Source organism: Balaenoptera borealis (genome assembly GCF_965194805.1).
Source record: "Balaenoptera borealis genome assembly, chromosome: 18".
NCBI classification, from domain to species: Eukaryota; Metazoa; Chordata; class Mammalia; order Artiodactyla; family Balaenopteridae; genus Balaenoptera; species Balaenoptera borealis.
The window spans coordinates 61515193-61535009 of NC_138877.1; the positions used below are offsets into that span (position 1 = coordinate 61515193).

A 19817-nucleotide genomic window follows, 5' to 3' on the forward strand; every position below is an offset into this window, starting at 1 on the left:
AGAATAACGTCTCACGTACACTCTTAAAACCTAAGTGCTATCAAGCCTCTCAATTGAGATCTTTAACTATAAATAGTTTTTTGCCTTTTGTATTGTGCCCAGATCCCATTTCATGCAATTCGAATACAAATTCCTATGCATTGAGGACTTGATTTATACGGAAGTATTTATATGGAAATATTCCCAGTTGGTGTTTCTCATCTCTTGTCTTCTCTGAGCCTCTTCGTACATTCGCTCTTCTTTTCATCAGACTGCAGTTCCCCGGAATGGATTGGGAGAGCGAGGTCGGGTTTCGTTTTAGTTGTTTCCTGGCTCCACGCAGCGCCGCCCTGCTGTCTCTCCGGCGTGGACCACCGTTGACAGGCTCCACGGGTGAGGCCCGGGGCGGCACGCGGGGGGCGTGGCCTGACCACGGGGCGGGGGCGGGGCCTGTCCGCGGAGCTCGACTGGCGGCGCGTCCCGGGTCGGCCGCTTCCAGCCGAGCCCCCGGCGACCGCGGCGGTGGCCCGAGCCTGATACTCGCGGGCTCCGTGCGGCTCCAGCCGTTTTCTCGCTCACGCGGCGCCATCTCGCCCCGCTGGAGAGGGAGACCTGGCGGCGCTCTGCACGAGAACTCCGGTGTCTCAGCCTTGGGGCACCTCCGGAGAAAGCCAAGGGCCCGCAGGTGAAGCCGGCGTCCCAGCCCACCGACAGATTGCACCTCTTGGGAACCTCGACCGCCGAGCCTTTTCCAGCGCAAGGCGCGCGGGGAGAGTGGGGGTCCACGGCGGGGAAAGGAGTGACCAGGACACCGATGATGGACGCACAGACCTGGCGCGTGGGCTGTCGCTGTCTCCTCCTTCTGGCTCTCGTTGGGTCTACCCGGAGCGAGGGCTTGCAGAGCTGCGAAGAAGTTCGGAAACTTTTCCAGTGGCGCCTGGTGGGACCTGTCAAGGGGCTGCAGGATTCGCCGCGGGCAGGTAAGGCGCGGACTCGGCGCGGAGCTGGGCGCGGGCTGGGGCGTCCGGAGCGCCGGCCCTGCGCTCCCCAGGTTGTCAGAATGGCCCTTCGTGGGAAGATGACCTTTGAGGCCCTCCGGCCGCGCAAGGTGAATCCTGGGGAGGCATCTGGGGAAGCGCAGCGTGAACATTCCGAGCGCAGCGCAGCTCCGGGGACTCCCTGACTCCGCCTGCGGCTGAGCCGAGCTCTGGGCGTTTGTTTTCCGCCCGGCTCCCTTAGTCTCGGCCGAGGCGCTGGAAGAGGCCGGTAAACCTGCCAGCGGGGGACAGCGCGGCCTGACCGCGTTTTTGTTCCGCGTGGGAACTTCCCCAGTGCCCCGCCGGGGGGCCTCGGTTGCTGTTTTCTCGTACGGTGGACGGAGTTGGGTTGGTCGCTGTAAGTTTGACAGTAAAAACACAAAGCTGCCTTATCCTCCTTTGCTGGAGAACGGGGCACTGACAAGGGCGGCCGGTCTCCTCTGTCATTAAGACTCGCCCTCCCTGGTGTGACCCTTAGCTGCCCCTCCGCGCCCGGGCATCAAGCCCTCCTTGCAGGAACCTAAACTACCCAGTGTGTGTCTCGGAACCACTGGGTAGATGCAACGCCTGAAAGATGTGCCGGCAACAGGCGATCAAACAGAATGCATGGGGCAGCCACTTGACATGGATGAGATCTTCCAGAGGTTGAAAGGGAAAGAATACAGTAAGTGTGGCCAGCGTCGATTCTGCTTCTCGTAAGCGCGTGTGCCTGCACCTTCACCCTGTGCTCCGCGCCCCCTCCGCGCAAATTTCCTTCTGCGGGCGGGATTTCCAGTTTACATTCGGTCTGGAAGAATAGGTCTTAGTTGTCGAACGCGGCAGCAGGTGTCTGGAGCTAAGATCTTACTGAAGCAATGCACCTAATTACGAGGCCAACACACTGACAAATGCTGTGAGCTTATTGGTTGGACGAAGAACTTGTGGCGGATGCTTGGGTCTGAAATCCGTCCTCTGAGTTTGTACGGGGAGGAGGCTTGCTCTTAGCACTGTGGAGCTGTAGCTCTTCCGCTTGATTTCTTTGCTGGTTGTCACCTCAGTTCTGCAGTCATCCCACAAGGAAAATCTGGGCATTTGAGCCCACCGCAACCATTTCAGTTTACAAGACTAGTCTTATAAACAAACACACAAATATTTATTTGAATACCTATTCGGTACTAGGCACTTTTTCTATACTACTTGAAACAACATAGTTGGATATTCTCAGCTGAGGACAATTCTGTTCTCAAACGATACCACCCCCTTGTAAACCTGTCTTCTTATTTCGGTGCATTCGTTTCATTAAAAAAAAAAAAAAACCCTCACTTGTCAGTAGCTAATGCAACTAAAGTGAGTGTGTGTGTTGGGGCAGGGGACTTGGTGAGGGCATTGAGCTGTGAAATCCTCACCTGAACCATAGATTTTGCCCCCCAGATCCCATAATTTTGGCTGATATGTTCAGTAAATGTTGACAGTAAGGCCTTGATTTCACCACCCATCTCATATCTCAGTATATCTGGTACCTGCTAAACGTAATACAATGACTAGAAGGCGTTACGTTTCTAGAACCTTGGGTGTGTTTCATCTCTTTTGAAGAGTAGCTTTGCAGCGTATCAGTCAATGGCATAACATTTTACTGAAACTGAAACTCTGTCCTACAGAGAAGGAAATGGTTGTACTTATTTGTGTTTGATATACATGGCACACAAAAAAGAGCCAGGATGGCAGGCATCTTCTTTTCTAAGGCATTCTGGATTGTTTCCCCATTTTTAGTACCTTTCTTTATCTGTAGCTTAAGGGCGATGGAGGAATCCTAGCAACACCTACTCAAGGGGCCATGCAGGGCTGCACTCTTAGGGACATCAATGGTGCTGGTGAAAAACAGTGCTGAATTCTTTTGATATTTGCATTAAGAAAAAGTCACGTGAAAGTATTATTCTGAATCAGAATCACCCAATAACAGGCACTCACATCTGAATTTGATATAATTCTGAATTTTTATCGTTTCTCTATTGTTGGTCATTTTTTATTTGAATAATTAAATGAATATTAAACTGTTTCTTTTAACAGGCACTCACATCCACATCTGAATTTGATATAATTCTGAATTTTTATCATTTCTCTATTTTTGGTCATTTTTTATTTGAATAATTAAATGAATATTAAACTGTTTCTTTTAACATTGATGTCTCTTTTCTTTCCACTAAAAAAACTTTCATTCCCCATTTGAGTAAACCACACATAACCACATGGTTCATAAATGCTTTTCTTTATTTTTGTATTTATATGTGATCTATAATATTTAGCTTGATTGAGTATAGTAGTTGAATCTTATTTTCTAAAATTATCCTCAATCTCAAGAGAGAACATAGTTAATATCTAAGTAGTCATTCTCACATAAGAATACAAATATTAATATTCTTTTTAGCAGGTGTATGTATTTAGCACAGAGGCTTTCATTGACTAAAGCTAATACATTTAAATTTGATATTTGTTTTCCTTGAAAGTTAATTTTTTTAGTGCTTTCTTGCATTTCTTGTCCACAAGTAGTTAATTCCTGAGATGCCTGGCCAAAATGCCACTTTTAAAATATAAGCAGGTAGAATAACTTTTTACAGTTTCATTCTATATTTGTGACTTTTACATCTTCTGAAAACTATGTTACCCAATTTGAAATTACTAAAATGGTGAGAACAGCCATTTAAGCTGTTTCTCAGATTCCCCTCACCTTTGTTCTCTACCCTGCTCCAATTCTTTTAAGCCTATTGAGCTCCTAAGGATGTTTGGATGAGAAATGTAAAAAAGGAGAGAAGGTGTAAATGTGATTAGAATTACAGATTTCCCTGTGTTCTGATTTTATTTCCTAGGTAGTAGTCAAGGTGCCCTTTGCTCTTGTTTATTTCATTCAGAAAAGACCTGTTAGTGAAAGTGTCTTTTAAAAGGTCCTTTTATTTTTATTTTTTTATTGGGGAGAAGGGATAATGCTTTCCCATTGAAATTCTCTTCACACAGGCATTGTTCACACATGCATTATTTCCTTTTTTTTAGAAAGGAGAAGCTTATAAAAATCCAAGGCTACCTTCAGATTTTATATACCAACTAGTTTTAAAAATGTGGATGTTGCTTGATACAGAGAGTAGCGTGTGAAAGATAACTTTTTCTTGGTAGCTTTGGTTGTAAATGGTATAATAAAAATAAACTTAATGTGGCAAAGTTAAATTCTAATACTATAGGACACTTTAAGTAGTACGCTATAGTTCTTTTTTTTTTAAACTGCTTTCATTATAATCCAGTCTTATATTGGCTTCAAGGGCAGTGTTGTTTTATACTGATACCCAAGAGAAACAATCTACTTGGTGACCTTGGAGTTTGGAATTGTAGACATTTGGGTTCAAAACCTGGTCCTGGCACCTGTAGCTCTGTGACCGAGGTTAATCAGTTGTCCTCTTTGAACCTCCATTTTCTCATCTGTGAAATGGGAATGTTAGTTCTTAAAGGCATGTTGCATAGATGAAATGCAATAATACATGTATGTAAAGTAGCACAAATCCAGGTACATAGTAAGTGCTCAAAAAATGTGTTGCTGTTATTACAGTTTTTTATTTAGTGTCTTTTTAAAAATTAATTAATTAATTACTTAATTAAAATTAATTAAGTAATTAATTAATTTTTGGTCTTCGTTGCTGTGCGCGGGCTTTCTCTAGTTGTGGTGAGTGGGGGCTACTCTTTGCTGCGGTGCGCGGGCTTCTCATTACGGTCGCTTCTCTTGTTGCGGAGCACAGGCTCTAGGCGTGTGGGCTTCAGTAGCTGCAGCACGCGGGCTCAGTAGTTGTGGCGCGTGGGCTCAGTAGTTGTGGCTCGCGGGCTCCAGACGCGCAGGCTCAGTAGTTGTGGTGCACAGGCTTAGTTGCTCCACGGCATGTGGGATCTTCCCAGACCAGGGCTCGAACCCGTGTGCCCTGCATTGGCAGGCGGATTCTTAACCACTGCGCCACCAGGGAAGCCCTTATTTAGTGTCTTGACTGTAAATGAACTTGACCTTTAAGGGTGAAATTTTAGTTTTGGATCTCTATAAATCAGAATGTGTTTTATAATAACTAGTTTTTTTTTGTTTTTTGTTTTTTTTAAATTAATTAATTAATTTATTTTTGGCTGTGTTGGGTCTTCGTTTCTGTGCGAGGCTTTCTCTAGTTGTGGCGAGCAGGGGCCACTCTTCATCGCGGTGCGCGGGCCTCTCACTATCGCGGCCTCTCTTATTGCGGAGCACAGGCCCCAGACGCGCAGGCTCAGTAGTTGTGGCTCACGGGCCCAGTTGCTCCGCGGCATGTGGGATCTTCCCAGACCAGGGCTCGAACCCGTGTCCCCTGCATTGGCAGGCAGATTCTCAACCACTGCGCCACCAGGGAAGCCCAATAACTAGTTTTTTAAAAGTCACAGATGATTGTTTTTAAAATTGGGAAATATGTTTGTATCTAAAATGATACTTATTAGGTCATGGGGAACGTTTTGTTTCTTTTCATGAACTAATGGAAAATCAAAGAAACCTATCTGAAATGATATTTATTAGATTATAGTGAATGTTTTGTTTCTTTTTATGAACTAATGGAAACTATAAGAAAGAAACCTATCTGAAATGGTATTTCTTAGGTTATGGTGAATATTCTGTTTTTTTGTGGACTAAGGGGAACTCTAAGAAAGCAAGCAAGCTGCACTCCACCACTGCTAGCTGCAGCACCCATAGACACTGGTTCCACCACCACCCTGCTGTCTGTATTCAGGGAGGTGAAGGAGTGTTTATGAGGTGACTTAGGGAGTCACATCGTTAGATGGCTGGTGGCCATAGTCACTCATTGACAGTAATCTCAATTTGGGACTCTTGTTTCTCATGAACTAACCCCTTTTGCTGCTGGGGCAGCATGGTTATGGTGATCCAAAACCATAAAAGGGACCCACAGGCTGATGTTGGGCAGATTAGTAATAACAGGATTGTCTTGGGTTGAAGTCCACCAGCCAGGAACCACCAGAAACAGAATGATAGTCAAACAAACTAGGTCTTACTTTCTGCAGCAAGGGAGATCGCACAGCTCAGGAACTGTGGGTGCCTTGGTTAGAGGCAGTTGAAAGGGGCTTTTTATAGGATTTGGCTTTGTGCTGGGTGATTACAAGGGTTTAAGGAAGCAGAGCAATTCAGGAATTGGGCATCTTCATAACTTACCTAGGTGTTAGGAAGATTAAGATGGGGGTAGTTTTCTTTAATGAAGAAGCAGTAGTCACTCTTGCTGGTCCAAAGAGGGGGATGTTTAGTTACTTTTGTGGTTGTAGAGTGTCCTCGTGGCTGTCCTGCTGCATCACTGGTCTCAAGTGGCTTTGTCTCATCATTGTTTTCTTATTCTGAGCATGTTGTCTCTGCTGAGTTGTAAACATCAAGCCCTAGTTCCACTGTCAGGGAAACTTGTCACTTTCTCCTCTGGAATATCTGGTGTGTGCTTCGATGTCTAAGAAAATGATGTGTTTCATTTTGATCCAGACTTTTAGTGAAGCTTCATAATGGGGAAGCGAGTATGATTTTCTACTTTTGGGCCATAGAGTATGACTCTCCATCAGGGCCTGAATTGTACAAATCACATCCGATTCCCTCATAGTCAGTTTACTAACAAATGTAAATGTTGTGTGTGTCCCTATCCTCTCTCCATCCCAAAATTTAAGTTCCTTTTTGCCAAGTGTCCAACATCCTGTATTTGTATAATCGGCTTTAAGGAGGGGTGCAATTTAGGAAACTTAAGAATAGCATTTTATAATTATTCTATACTCCCCCCAACCATGTTTCCAGCTTGCTAGGACTTTCTAGAATATGGAATTTGGCTTGTCTGATAAGAACTTCTTCTTGGTCTATAACATTTCTTTTATCATTAATTGGTATAAGACCAAGAGTAACATTTCAACAACCAGATACTACTTGTAAACAGACATGACTTATAAATCAGTGGCCTCTTGATATAACCGTTCAAGAAACCACAAATTCATTTTGTTAAAATGGAGTCATGAGAGACTTCATTCATATACTTTGTTGAAATAGATTGTGAACGTGGTACCCTATCTACTCCGTTAACTAACAAGAGCGATTCATTTTAATAGAGAGTAGCCATTTTCCATATCTACCTTTCTTTTACAAAAGCCTGACCTTTAGAAGACAAGACACCACCAATTGTGCCCTCAATTCTTCTACTTTTCAGCTTTAGAAATTTCAAATTTTACCAGTGGTACCGCTAAAATCATCCTAAAATGATTAGTCATTCTGTGAATCACAACAAATATCACAGTTTTTGATTAGCCTTATCAGGTTCACATATGGCTGCCATGTAAGTTGAATGTATAATACACTTTTTCAGAAAGAAAATGAGATTTTGTACTTTCATGATTTTATGAGAGTCTACATTTCTCTTGAAAATTTAAAATACTGAAAAGTACAAAGAAAGCAAAAATAATTTTACCATCAGAAATAACTACCAATAACCCTTTGAATTATCTTTTCAGTACCCTCATCCATCCTCTGCTCAGCACATAAATATTTTTTGAAAGAATGTAGAATCACTTTTTCTTTCTTTGTAACATGCCTTTTCCAATCATAAACATCCTTCTAAATATGTATTTTTTTAGTGACTAAGATTCTACTGAATCACTGTACCATTAATTGAATTCTCTACTGTTGTTGGAAATATAGGTTTCCAGTATTTGCTACCATAAAGTCACATGGCTAAGGACATGAAAGGCAAATGTGCCAAACTCTCACCCCACTCACAGTTTTGCGATCGCCTTATCTACATTCATTCCTCTTCAGGGTTTTTCAGTGTCAGCACCACTGACCTGTGGGGCTGGATAATTCTTTGTTGTTGGCAGAGGCGGCGAGTGCTGTCCTGTGTATTGTAAGGTGTTTAGAAGCTTCCCTGACCTTTAGCCCCCTGGATGCCAGTAGCAACGCCTTTCCCCCCCCCCAGTTCTGATCACAGAAGATGTCTCTAGACTTTGCCAAATGACCCAGGAGAGGCAAAATCGTCCTGACTGAGAACCACTAGCATAAATGTCTGACCTATGGGTCCTTCACATACACACATTATACAGCTGGCTGGCTTGCAAGCCTCAGGTCTCAGCTTAAATGTCAGCTCCTAGAGAAGCCTTTCTCAAGGTTCACTGAACTCTGTTCCCTGCTGTTTCTTTCATGGCACTTTTCATGGTGCCATATTTCTTTTCTTTTACTGTTGATTTTTCACCACTAGATTGTGTGCATGTTGAGGATAGAGAACATGTCTACCGAGACTGGTTTCATGGATATGAAACGTATACAGTCACACAGGGTCCCACACTCAGAAGGGCCCTATGCTTGGTTTAATGTCCTGCTGTTACCATCTTGAAGTCTGAAAAAGGGTCCTGTGCTTCCCTTCTGCATTGGGCCCTGCAAATTATGTACCCAGTCCAGCTGTGTACCTTGTTCACTGTAGAATATCTGGTGCCCAGAACAGCGGCTGACACAAAATAGGAGTTGAAATGTTTGTTGAATACTTTAGTAAAGCTTCAAGGAGCCTCTTATTTCATCTTCTGAACCTCTCTGATTCTTAAGTTAAACTCTAGAAGTCAGTCCACAGGTTTTGAACACCCAAGATTCTATTGATACAGTGATTTTTGAAATGTTTTATGGTGTTATATAAATGGGTTAAAAATTGGCCCCTGTGTCTTTTACTTCTTCACAGCTGGTTGGGACCATTAGCCCAAAGCCCACTGGTGCCAAACTCAAATTTTTACAGTTCCAATTGCTTTAAATATAGCTCAAGTAAACATATTTTTAGTCGTTTAGAGCCTGCCTGCTTTGCAAACCCCACAAAGCTGAACTTCTCTGCTAGCCATATAGATAAAATAAACTCTGGTGCTGTAGAAGACCCCAAGTTGCTGCTGCCCTTTGAAGCTCTTTGACTCAGAGACTTCCCATCTTGCTGCTAAGCAATATCACCTAGACACGGGGGCCTCCTCTCCAATACCCCTCTCTCCTGGGATTTCCCTTGTTCTCTTCCTCTTCTGGGTGGTGGTCCTGCACCAATGTCTCTCCAGGTCTCCTGCTGTGAGGGACATCCCCTCTCATGCAACCTGTCAAAGTGGCACCCAATTAAAGCTCATCGCATACTACTGCCATCATGAGGTCCTGTCTTTTCCTTGACCAGCCCTGAAATCCTCACTCACTACATACAGATCAGTATTTAGTTATTTCTAATATAAGGTTGGGACTCAAAAGTAGCAATACTGAGTTTAAATGTGTTTCTTTCCTTCTGCTAGACTATAGGCTACTTGAGAGCAGGAACTGTGATTGATTTATCTTTTTGTTCTGTGATTAGGCCAAACTTAATAAATCAATTTTGATTTTTAGAATTAATCTTATATTCATACTTACCCAACAGGCTCAATTTATTGTGTTTAATTATGTTTTTTATGCCTGATATTAATAGAATGAGAAATGTAGATGGTGAAGTTTTAAAAAATATATTCTGATCTGGGCTTAGTTGTGTTGTTGAATAAATTGTTTATGTGGAGTTAATATCTTCTTATGTAACTGCCACAAATTTTATAAAGTGACCTAATGCTTTTAAGTTTAAATTTAAAGAAATTTTTATCTATCTTAGCTAACATTTTTGAAATGGAGTAAATTAATTGCCAAACCAATGTCTGAAAGAAAGTTTCCTCAAATGTCTTGCAAGGGAAGGAAGATTATTTAACATTTAAGGATTCATCTGCAGTTGTTATCACCATGTAGACAGTGTGACTGATCTGCCTTAGAACATTAATTGATCTATTATTGGAAGAATGGAGAAAAATAAAGGTGACCAACTATAATTTACAATTGGCTGGGGGTTGATCGGTTTGTGTTTTATTTGAATATATGTTTTGCAAAATTGTTTCTTTCCATGAGAAAATTAATAGTAAGGAACTGGAAGATGATTCGATTTTTCCATCTCCTACCCTGATTAATTCCATGTTGGGAAAAAGTACAAATCACTTACCTATGGAATTGTTCCTGAGCTGGGAAGATTGTTTGTTAAAGGACACTGACTTGGGGTCTAGATTCCATGTGACCAAGTAGAGAGGCCACAATCTTTCAGAGGAAGCAAGAAAATAACTGCTGTTAAATCACAAAACATGACATATGGTAGCAGGTATAATTTGTCTCTAAAGTATTTACAATTCCAATTTTAGAACTATTCACCTAGCCTTTAAGACTTCTTTTCAGTGATATCTTAGAAAAAAACTTTTTTTTTTCTGTGTGAATTGTGGTTGGTTATTTTTTTAGGATATCTTAGAATTGGTTTTAGGAAATTTTACCTAAGTAAAGGATTACTTAAGTCAGTGCTAATGAGACATGCAATATTCTGGTATGGTTCAGCTAGTAACTTAAATATCTTTCAAATACAGTCATATTTAAAAGCTAGTAAACATTTCTTGTTTCCTAATTTAAATTGCTTATTATTCTTTTTAGGATAATGGGTTTGAATTACTGGTTTTCCTCTCTTGTGCTCTGATAATTAGATTTACTTTAGTTTTTATAATTCTGTATGGCAATATAATGAAATAATCTTTGGCAGCTATCTTTTTAGAGCTCATAGTCTTTTGTTTTTCCTTGTCTTATAGTTTCAAGGGACATTAGTTCATAATTCCGTCAGTATAGTATTCATTTTGGGAGAGGCTAAGAACTGAGAAGAGAGTTAGATAAAAAGCATATCAAGAGTGTGACTTCACTGATCAAATGAACATAGAAATTATTTCTGCATGTCCTTGTTCATAGCATAAATACTCTTTAAATGGAAGATTGTCAGTATTAAATTACCTGTTCCGATTTATTTGCTTTTTGAACAACTCTCTTATTTGGTAAGGTTATACCAAGTTACGTTTGGTTCATTTTCTTTTGATCATTGAAAATGTCTGTGTTTAATGAGCTGAAACTGAAGTAGGTCAATAAAGTGAAGAGATTAATAGTCTGTTCTTCACCAGACTTGGAATACATTTTACTCTGGGGGGGGGGGAAGTCATTTTTAAAAAAAGACTTTTTGATTAACTTAAAAGGTAAATGAAATAGGAATAACATTGAAAGAGTCAAAAAGCTGAGGAATCCAAGAATTCTTCAGAGTCCTCTTTATTTATCAGGTGAAGATATGTGGGTCTGGATTTGAATAGTTAAGAGCTTTAGTTGCAAAACAAAACTAAATGTTGCTTTTTACCTTTCTAAGTTTAAGGTCACAGATAAGCTTGAAGTTGTTAAATATTTAATATTTAATTTATCTTTGGACATATCTTAGCTAGAAAACAAGGAAAAATGGTAAGTATGACAAAGCATTGAAAAGTTGTCATGGGATAAATAAATGGGAAAATGAGACATTTTAACTTATAATTTGTCCCATATTATGGTCAGATATTTTAGTGAATACCAATGAATTTCTTTCTGAAATAGCTTGGTCTTGACTACATCACTTATTAGCTATGTGACCTTCAGCAGATAACTCAACCTCTCAGAAAATGTTTTTCTTTCTTCACAGGGATAGTATATAGGCTGTTCCTTTTCCCTTTCAGTGGTTTATGAGGACCACATGGTATGGTGTAAAAGCTTTGTGAACAATAATATAATCCACAGTAATATAGTTAATTCTGTCAATACTAGAAATGTAATTCTTAGATACATTTAAAAAATTCTTTATATGAGATCAAAGAGCAGGCAAAGTAGAGATCCTTTCTCTTCATGCTAATAAACTTCTAAACTTTCAGATAATTTTCTCCCATCACTCACTCTCAAAGTATTGATCCTCTACTCACAGAAACATAGTCCACCCTTTCATTCTTTATTTTAGTTAATAAGTTACTTAATTGTTTATAGTTTAATTCTAAGGTAAAATCAAATTTGTTTATTCATATTATGTAGTTTAAGATCTAAAGACTGGTCTTTTGTGAAATAATGTCATTTAAATTAATTCTATTAAGATCAAGAGGGAGGTACTTTGCCTGGAAACATGCTGATCAAATGCAAGCAGGGAGAGGCTCTGCAGCTCGTGATTGACGTCATTAGGGGGAGTAGGAGTTAATTTTCTACTGCGTTTTGTCGCGTTCTTGCATGTCATGGTGCTGCTAGGTCTTTTTGTGTGTCTTCTGCACTGGGGATGAGAACTTTTTTTCCATAAAAAAGGCACAAAGGTGGAGCGTGCTGGTGAGTCTCTGCTTGCCCCTTTAGATGGACTCTCCATCCTGCTCTGTCCCTGGACTACGTCAAAGGCATTCTTGCCTCTGGCAGCCCTTGGGAAGCAGTGGCTGGAGAAGACTGGGCAAGTGGAGTGTGGTGCGTCCAGGTCTCACCCTGTGGGGTCCCGGCAGCCTGCCTAAGTCCTTTTACCTAAGCACACAGCTCCTCTCAGGCGAACTCACTTCTCTCTCTGGATTCTGGTAGCTACTTTCTCCTCTTGTCTCCTCTGAGGTAGTAACAGCCCCTTCTCCACCGTTATTAGCCAGGGAGTATTGCAGTGTCCTTTATAGGTTTCCTATACCCTGCCCTTTATAAAAAATTTTATTGAATAATTCTATTTGAGATACCAATTTATTTCCTTTCAAGATCCTTCCTGTATGACAAAACTTTACATACTTTAGATATTTAAACCCATAGCTTTCAGAGATCATTTGATTTGTAATTAAAATATATAGAAACACAAATCTGTTCTAGAGTTGAATTATAAATGCTTTTAGAAGTTCTAAGCAATGATGATCTCTCTATTCATATTCAGGTACCTCGTGATCATGCTTCTGTTAATTAGTTGTTTCTTTCCTTCTGTTTTCTCTCATCCCTTTTATGAAGAACACTGGTGCTGGCTAACTCTTTAGGTTTCAGTTGGAAATTTGACTAAATAGATAACACCCCAGAATAAAACAGCAGTTCAATCCCCACTGACTCCACTAATTCAATCAACAACCAAATCTCACAGAATCTATTTTACAAACGTCCCCGTAATTTCTCTACCCACCACCATTGCCACCACCATGCTTTAACCTAGTGCCTTCTCATGGCTGGATTACTCAATCAGCCTACATCTGCTCTTGGTCCTTGCCAGTTCATTTCCCAATTAATTCCCAATGAAAGTAAACCATATCTGTATTTCTCATGTTAAATCCTTCAATGATTTCCCATTGCCTTTCTCTAAAAAACAAACAAACAAACAAAAAACAGCAACAAGAACAAAAAAGTGATTCTATTTGAATACGTAATTTCTGTATAATCAAAAAATAAAATAAACATCACAGTGAAATAAATGGGGGGAAAACTCTATGTCATTTCATCTGTAATACACAAAAACCAAAAGGTTAGCATCCTTAATCATGCATGAGCTCTTATAAATTGGTGACAAAGACACTAATATTCCAAGGGAAATGAGAAAAGAACATGAAGAGGAAATTCGAATGATTAAGTGACTAATAAGGATATGTGAAGATGATTGACTCAAGAGTAAGAGAGGAAAACCAATTTCTTAGGAATATCACATTGTCAAAGATTAAAAATACTGATAGCTAATGCTCCTGTGATTGTAGCAAATAGGGCACTCTCATCTACAAATACTGAGAAACAAGACTGGTGAAGACTGTCTCTACATTCAGGGACAATTTTTCATATATCACTCAAAATTTAAATTTTGTACACTCTTTGCCTACCAATTCCAATTTATAGGAAAGTGTTCTAACAAAGTAATTGGACAAATTTAAACGAATATATATACATACATAAGCAGGTTTATTGCACAGAGGATCCACAGCTAATGTAGATGCCTATTAATGTTTATTAAATGATAAATTATGGATAATCATGTGGACATTACACCCAGAGAGGTAAAGCTATGTAACCAAAGTGACTCATAGCCCTATTGAAAGGAAAAAGCAAATTATGGCTCGACTTAAAAAAAAGAAGGAACCTACTTGCTTATCAATTTATGGGCAAACATACCCTAAAACAACATGCATAAAATACCATTAATAGTAAATAACATTGGAAAGTAGAGTTAGGAAGAGGAAAAGAAGTTAAGAAGTAGAAATATACTTTATAAATTTCTCTGTCCTTTGAATTCTTGAAAAAGATGATGTTTTTTCAATGATATAGATTTTTAATTTACCCTGTGATTAGTGATATTAATGAGTTTCACTATGTGATTCACACTTATGGGAACATTGAGATGAAGCTATTGCAATTCCATGATCTGAGCATCTCTGTGTAATAATGAGTTCAAGGCTCCTGGACTTCAGTCCAATGGCAGCAATGAAAACAGGCAATCCCATTGCTCTTTATCCTAATGGTCTTGACTTCTTTGATGTAGCTTATCAGACCCGTCATGATCTGGCTTCTTCTTCTTCAGCTTTATATGCTCTTTTTCTCCCCATTTGGAAAGGTTGGTTTTTATCCTGAGCTACCATAAATAAAGTTGCTCCTCACAGGTTATTTCTGGAAGTACTGAGGTGCTGTAAACTAACTGCAGAGCCAGGAATTATTTCTGAAGTTATCTCTCAATCAGGATACCTAGTTATGGCCATGTCTTTAAAGGCAAATAAAAACAACATTTCTCTTTTGGACTATTGTGATAGTCTATTGGTTTATTGGTCCAGCTTTGTCTTCATTGGAAGTCATTTTGCATACTACTTAAAGGTGATCTTTCTAAATGATAAACCTGAGAACATTCCCTTCTACATCAATTCATATGTTCAGATTCAAGTGACAGAAGCCCAACCAAAGCTGTCTTAAACTAAAAAAGGAATGCATCGGAAGTACATTGAGGCATCTCAAGGGACAGTGAAGACAAAGGAAGGGCAAGGATTCAGATGAGGTAAAGAAATGCAAATTGGGACTAGAATGTTTACAGATCTCTTATTCTTTGTGGCTATAGGCTTTATTTTTTTTTTTCCTGCTGCAGAGAAGCCATGTTCATATAGCAGAAAATATGGTTGCCATATAGCTTCTCCAAAAGGAGAGAAACTGGCCCAACTCTTTTGCTTTACAGGTTAAAAATTTCAGGGAGAGGATCACATTATAGAGTACGGAAGGTTTTTTTGTTTTTGTTTGTTTTTTTCACTTACCACAAAGATGAGCTGGGAGGGAAGGGGAAGGAGGTCCTAGAAAACGTGTTCAAGTCATACATACAAATCCAGAGGTGTTTGGCACACATCTTAAAACATCTTTCATGGTTCCCCAGTGCTGTGGCAAAAGCCCAAACTCCCACGTATTGCATTTAAATTTTTCAGTGATATAATTCCTGCCTTCTTTTCCAGACTTGTCTACTTATCTCCACTTTCTCCCATCTTACCTCCCTCTTGGGAGAGGTAATCCACCTTGGGTCCTGTGTCTGGTATGTTTTTACTAAGTATGATAAAAATGCAAGGCCCTGAGTGCCCTTTACTTGGACCATCTCTGTGTTGTGTTTGCAATAAGCAACCTTGAGGGATAGTTTTTCTCAGGACAAAGACCAGATGTTTTGACTTGCTATTGGTGAATCCCCTAAAGGATCAGTGTTTCTCCCCTGTAATACAATCCATAACATATGCTGGTATTCATATAGAACCCCTGTGGGGCAGAGTAAGCAATATGATGCTCATGCTCTTGCTTGATGTGCTGAGAGTCTCTTGGTTTCTGTCAGCATCCATGAAACAGTATGTTAACCTGGAATGAATAGACAGCCAGATTTCTCCAGGAAAGATGGATTTATTTGGAATCAGCAGTGAATTGCAATTCAGGGTCTGCAACCATGGCAAGCCACGTGCAAGTCCACATGGCAAGGAAAGGAGAACACTTCTACAGAGGAGAAAGGGAAGTTGGGAGGGCTGTGGTAAACAAAGAACTTATTGCTTTTCATGGCTGATTCTTTGCTAGGAAAGAAACCCTTTTTCCTGTTAGGTTCTGCTATCATTGAAGGGCCTGAAAGCTCCCCCTTTTGGTCTCCTGACTCTGTTTCATTGAGGGTCTGTTTACTCATTTTTTTCATTTCCCCCTTTTGATCAAGCTCTTTCTCTGAATTGGGCGATTGGGATTGACATGTATACACTGATGTGTATAAAATTGATGACTGATTAAAAAAAAAAAAAAAGAAAAAAAAAAAAGATCTTTCTCTGAAAGCATCACTGATCAAGAGTCAGGTTTTCTAGTTTCAGTGGTCTTTTGTCTCTCAATGTCAGGAATGACCTTTCCTGGATGCAGTATCTCATGTTGGAGGGAAAATGCACAGATTGGAAACCTACTGAGGTCACATTTGAGCAACAAGGAGGGGTAGGATGGAAAACACTCAAGCACTTTTAATCTAAAGTCCATGTATTTTCAAGATCATAGACATTGGAGATCATCTGAAGTGCTATGTCATTATCAAAAGTTTGACGACAAACTTCCAGAAGGCCTGGTCCAGGTATCTTGGGAAAGCTGCCTTATCAGATGTTGTCTGCTTCAATTCTGGGAAATCTTTGTTTTTGGGTCACCAGATGATGTACAGATCTAGTCAAGGTTCAGTGCTTTCTTACATGTGTCATGTGAATCCAAGAGTCTATTCCTTGGAGTTTGGTGATATAAGGGTTGGTTAGCAGTACCTTATAGGGGCCTTTCCAGAGGGGTTGCAGAGAGTTCTTCTGGAAGTATCTTTTCCAATAGACAAAATCTCCAGGTTGCAAAATGTGATGCTTAAGGTCTTTGCCTCCCTAGGGTACACTGTGAAAAGATTGCTCTGCCAAAATGTGGTTATTTTTAATAGAAGCAATTAGACCTTTGCAATATTGGAGTATCTCCCCTTTTATTGATTGAGGGTCAAAAGAAGCAGGAGCCAAGTGCATTTGGCATCCTGTGACTATCTCAAAGGGTGAGAGCTTATGAGTTCCAAAAGGGGTTGATTTGAGACTTAGAAGGACCAAGGGCAATACTTTTGGCCAAGGTATTTGGAGGGCCTCTACAAATTTTGCCAGTTAAGTCTTATAATGCTATTAGTGCATTCGACTAAACCAGAGAATTGAGAGTGGCAAGCACAGTGAAAGTATAAAACTGGCCAAACAACTCAGAATTGCTGAAGTGCCTGACCAGGAAAACAGGTTCCTGGATCACTGTGAAGTTCAAGAGGGGTTCTCCAGGTAGGGATGATCTTTTCCAAAAGGACTTTAGCTACAGAAGAGGTAGTAACTTGTCTACAAGGAATAGATTCAGTCTGGTGTAAGAACATACAGACCATGACTAAAACATATTTATATCCATTGGTTGGAGGGAGTTGTATGAAATCCATTTGCCAGACCTCGAATGGTCCATTAGCCAGTTCAAAATGTCTAGGAGCAGTACTAACAGGCTTCCATGGGTTGTACTTTAAACAAGTGGGACAAGTGAGGTAGGCACTTTTTGTGGCCCTATTAATGTTTCCCCACCAAAGGTGATTCATGAAGGCTATCATTTCGTTAGTAGACCAATGGTTTAATGCATGTACAGTGGTGAGGAGTGCGAATTTTAGAGTCTTCAGTAAGACTGGGTTGTTATTTGGTCCAAACCAGAGCTTTTTTTTTTTTTTAATAAAAGCAACAGTTGTTGAATTTTCAATCTGTTTTTCTTTTTCCCCCTGAGGCCAATTGTTGGGATCCTCTAGTCAGTTTTTCTAATTATAATTTGGGGAAATATCCTGTTGGACCATGACTAGGGGTTTGGCTACTGTTGGTCCCTTTGAGGGCATCATTCCTTGAGGAAATATCAGCAAGGTGATTTCCCTTAGCTTCCCAAGAGTCAGGTAAAAGTATGGCATCTAATAATTTCTGAGCATAGGGGCCATTTTAAATTATATTTCTGCTGGAAGTAGGGAAGCCATGTTGCTTCCACAACATTCCAGAATCATGAGCTACTTTGAAAGCTTATCTACTATCAGTATAAATATTGACGTTTTTGTCCTTGGATAAAGTGAAAGCCCTTGTAAGAGTGTATAATTCAGCCTGTTGGGAAGAATCAGCCATAGTTAAAGATACTGCCTCAACAATATCAAAAGGAGTTGCAATAGCATATTCAGCACAATATTTGCCATTGTTACTTTTTAAGTAAGAATCATCAGTGAACTATGAGAAGTCAGCGTTACCCAAAGGAATATCCTGCAGATCCTCACAAGGAGTCAAGAGGTGGTCCAGCAGCATTAGGCAGTTGCAAGGGACTTTGTTGATGACAGAGGGGAGAAGAGTGGTAGGGTTAAGTTATGTGTAAAAGAGTTATGTGAGGAGCAGTTAACAAAGGGATTTCATAAGAGATGAGGAGCCCAGTTTAGAAATGCTGAGTATGATGAGAATTCAGGAGAGCTTCTACTGCATGAGGTACACAGATGATTAAAGGGGATCCCACAATGATTTTCTTGGTGGCCTTAACTAACAGGGCAGTCTCTGTAATGGATGTAAGGCAAGGGGATATCCCTGTGTCACAGAGTCCAATTGCTGGCTATAATACCCTGTGGGTCAATGGTGATCCCTGTGTTTTGGGATGAGTACCAAAGTGCATCCCCTTTCTTTTCGTGTGTAACAAGGAAAAAGGGAATCTGATAAGTGGGATGCCCAAGGATAGGTGTGTTCAACAAACTCTCCTTTAAGGCCTTGAAGGCTTTGTCATCTGGTTCTTCCCGTAAAATTGGGTCGGGATTGTTATTGTTCAGTAAAACATACAGAAGTTTGGTCATAAGAGAGAAATTTGGAATCCAATTTCAGTAATAACCAACTATCCTGAGCCTTCATTTACTGGCGCTTAGTTTGGGTTTTGGGAAACTTAGGACACCTAGAAATATATCTGGATTTAGGTGTAGTCCTTGTTCTGATATCCGATGCCCTAAATATTGAACCTGGGTTTGGGCAAACTGCAATTTTTCTTTGGTGACCTTATGTCCCTTTAGGTATACAAGCTTTACAAGTGGATGTTGTCTTCTTGTGAGGACGCTTGAGAAGGAGGGCAAAGAAGCAAATCATCTACATATTGTAACAAAGTAAAACCTCTAGGGAACTTTATATCATCCAGATCAGCCTTCAAGATTTGCGAGAAATAAAGACTCTCAGCAAAACTATGAGGCATTACTGCCCTGGTGAATTGTTTTTCTTTCCAAGTGAAGGCAAAAAGGTATTGGCTAGCTTCAGCAACTGGTATGCTAAAGAATGCACTGCATAAATCTGCTACAGTAAAGAATTTGCTTCTGGTAGGCATGGATGTCAGTAACGTAAGAGGGTTAGGAACAACAGAGAATCAAGGGATAACAATGTTGTTTATTGCTCTGAGCTCCTGGACAAACCTCTACCATCGGCCCTTAGGTTTTCTCACTATGAAAAGGGGCTAGTACATCATCAGTTAGTGGTTTTGCCCCATAAGAAAGGTGGTAGCTGACTCAGTCGGGACAAATGATCAGTATTTTCAGAATCTGCTTTTATTTGTTCCGTCAGACAGAAAAAATAAAACATGTCAAAGGGTCGTTTACTTCACCTGGTCGGTTACTCTGGTGACTATTTTCAAATTCTAGAATTATTCCCTCTTTTTTGGAGGAAGAAACTGCGGCATTATACTTCTCAAAGAAGTCTCAGCCTAGTAAATGGATTGGGGTGAGAGAACTAAGGAGAAAAGGATGGATATCTCTTAAAGGTCCTAAGCAAAAAGGAATAGGTTAAGAGACAGGAACCTCTTGAGGGTCATTAGAGATCCCCACTATTGGAACTGTTTCAGTATTCTGGGGCAGGGACTGTTTTATATTAGTGGGGTTGGGCACCGAAAGTTTGGCTCCGGTGTCAGTCAGGAATGGAAGAGAC

At 40.3% G+C, this 19817-nt stretch overlaps 1 protein-coding gene across 3 annotated transcripts in view; it reads left to right on the top strand.

Annotated features, from left to right (window-relative positions):
- Positions 1 to 793: 793 nt before the first annotated feature.
- GPC5 (glypican 5) overlaps positions 794 to 19817 on the top strand; it is a gene marked incomplete at its 5' end in the record, with an annotated part of 1368327 nt that continues 1349303 nt past the window's right edge. For all 3 annotated transcript variants that reach the window (XM_082366023.1, XM_082366025.1, XM_082366024.1), the window contains one exon: positions 794 to 959. In XM_082366023.1, the coding sequence (XP_082222149.1) occupies positions 794 to 959 (166 nt within the window). The remainder of the gene's footprint in view (positions 960 to 19817) is intronic.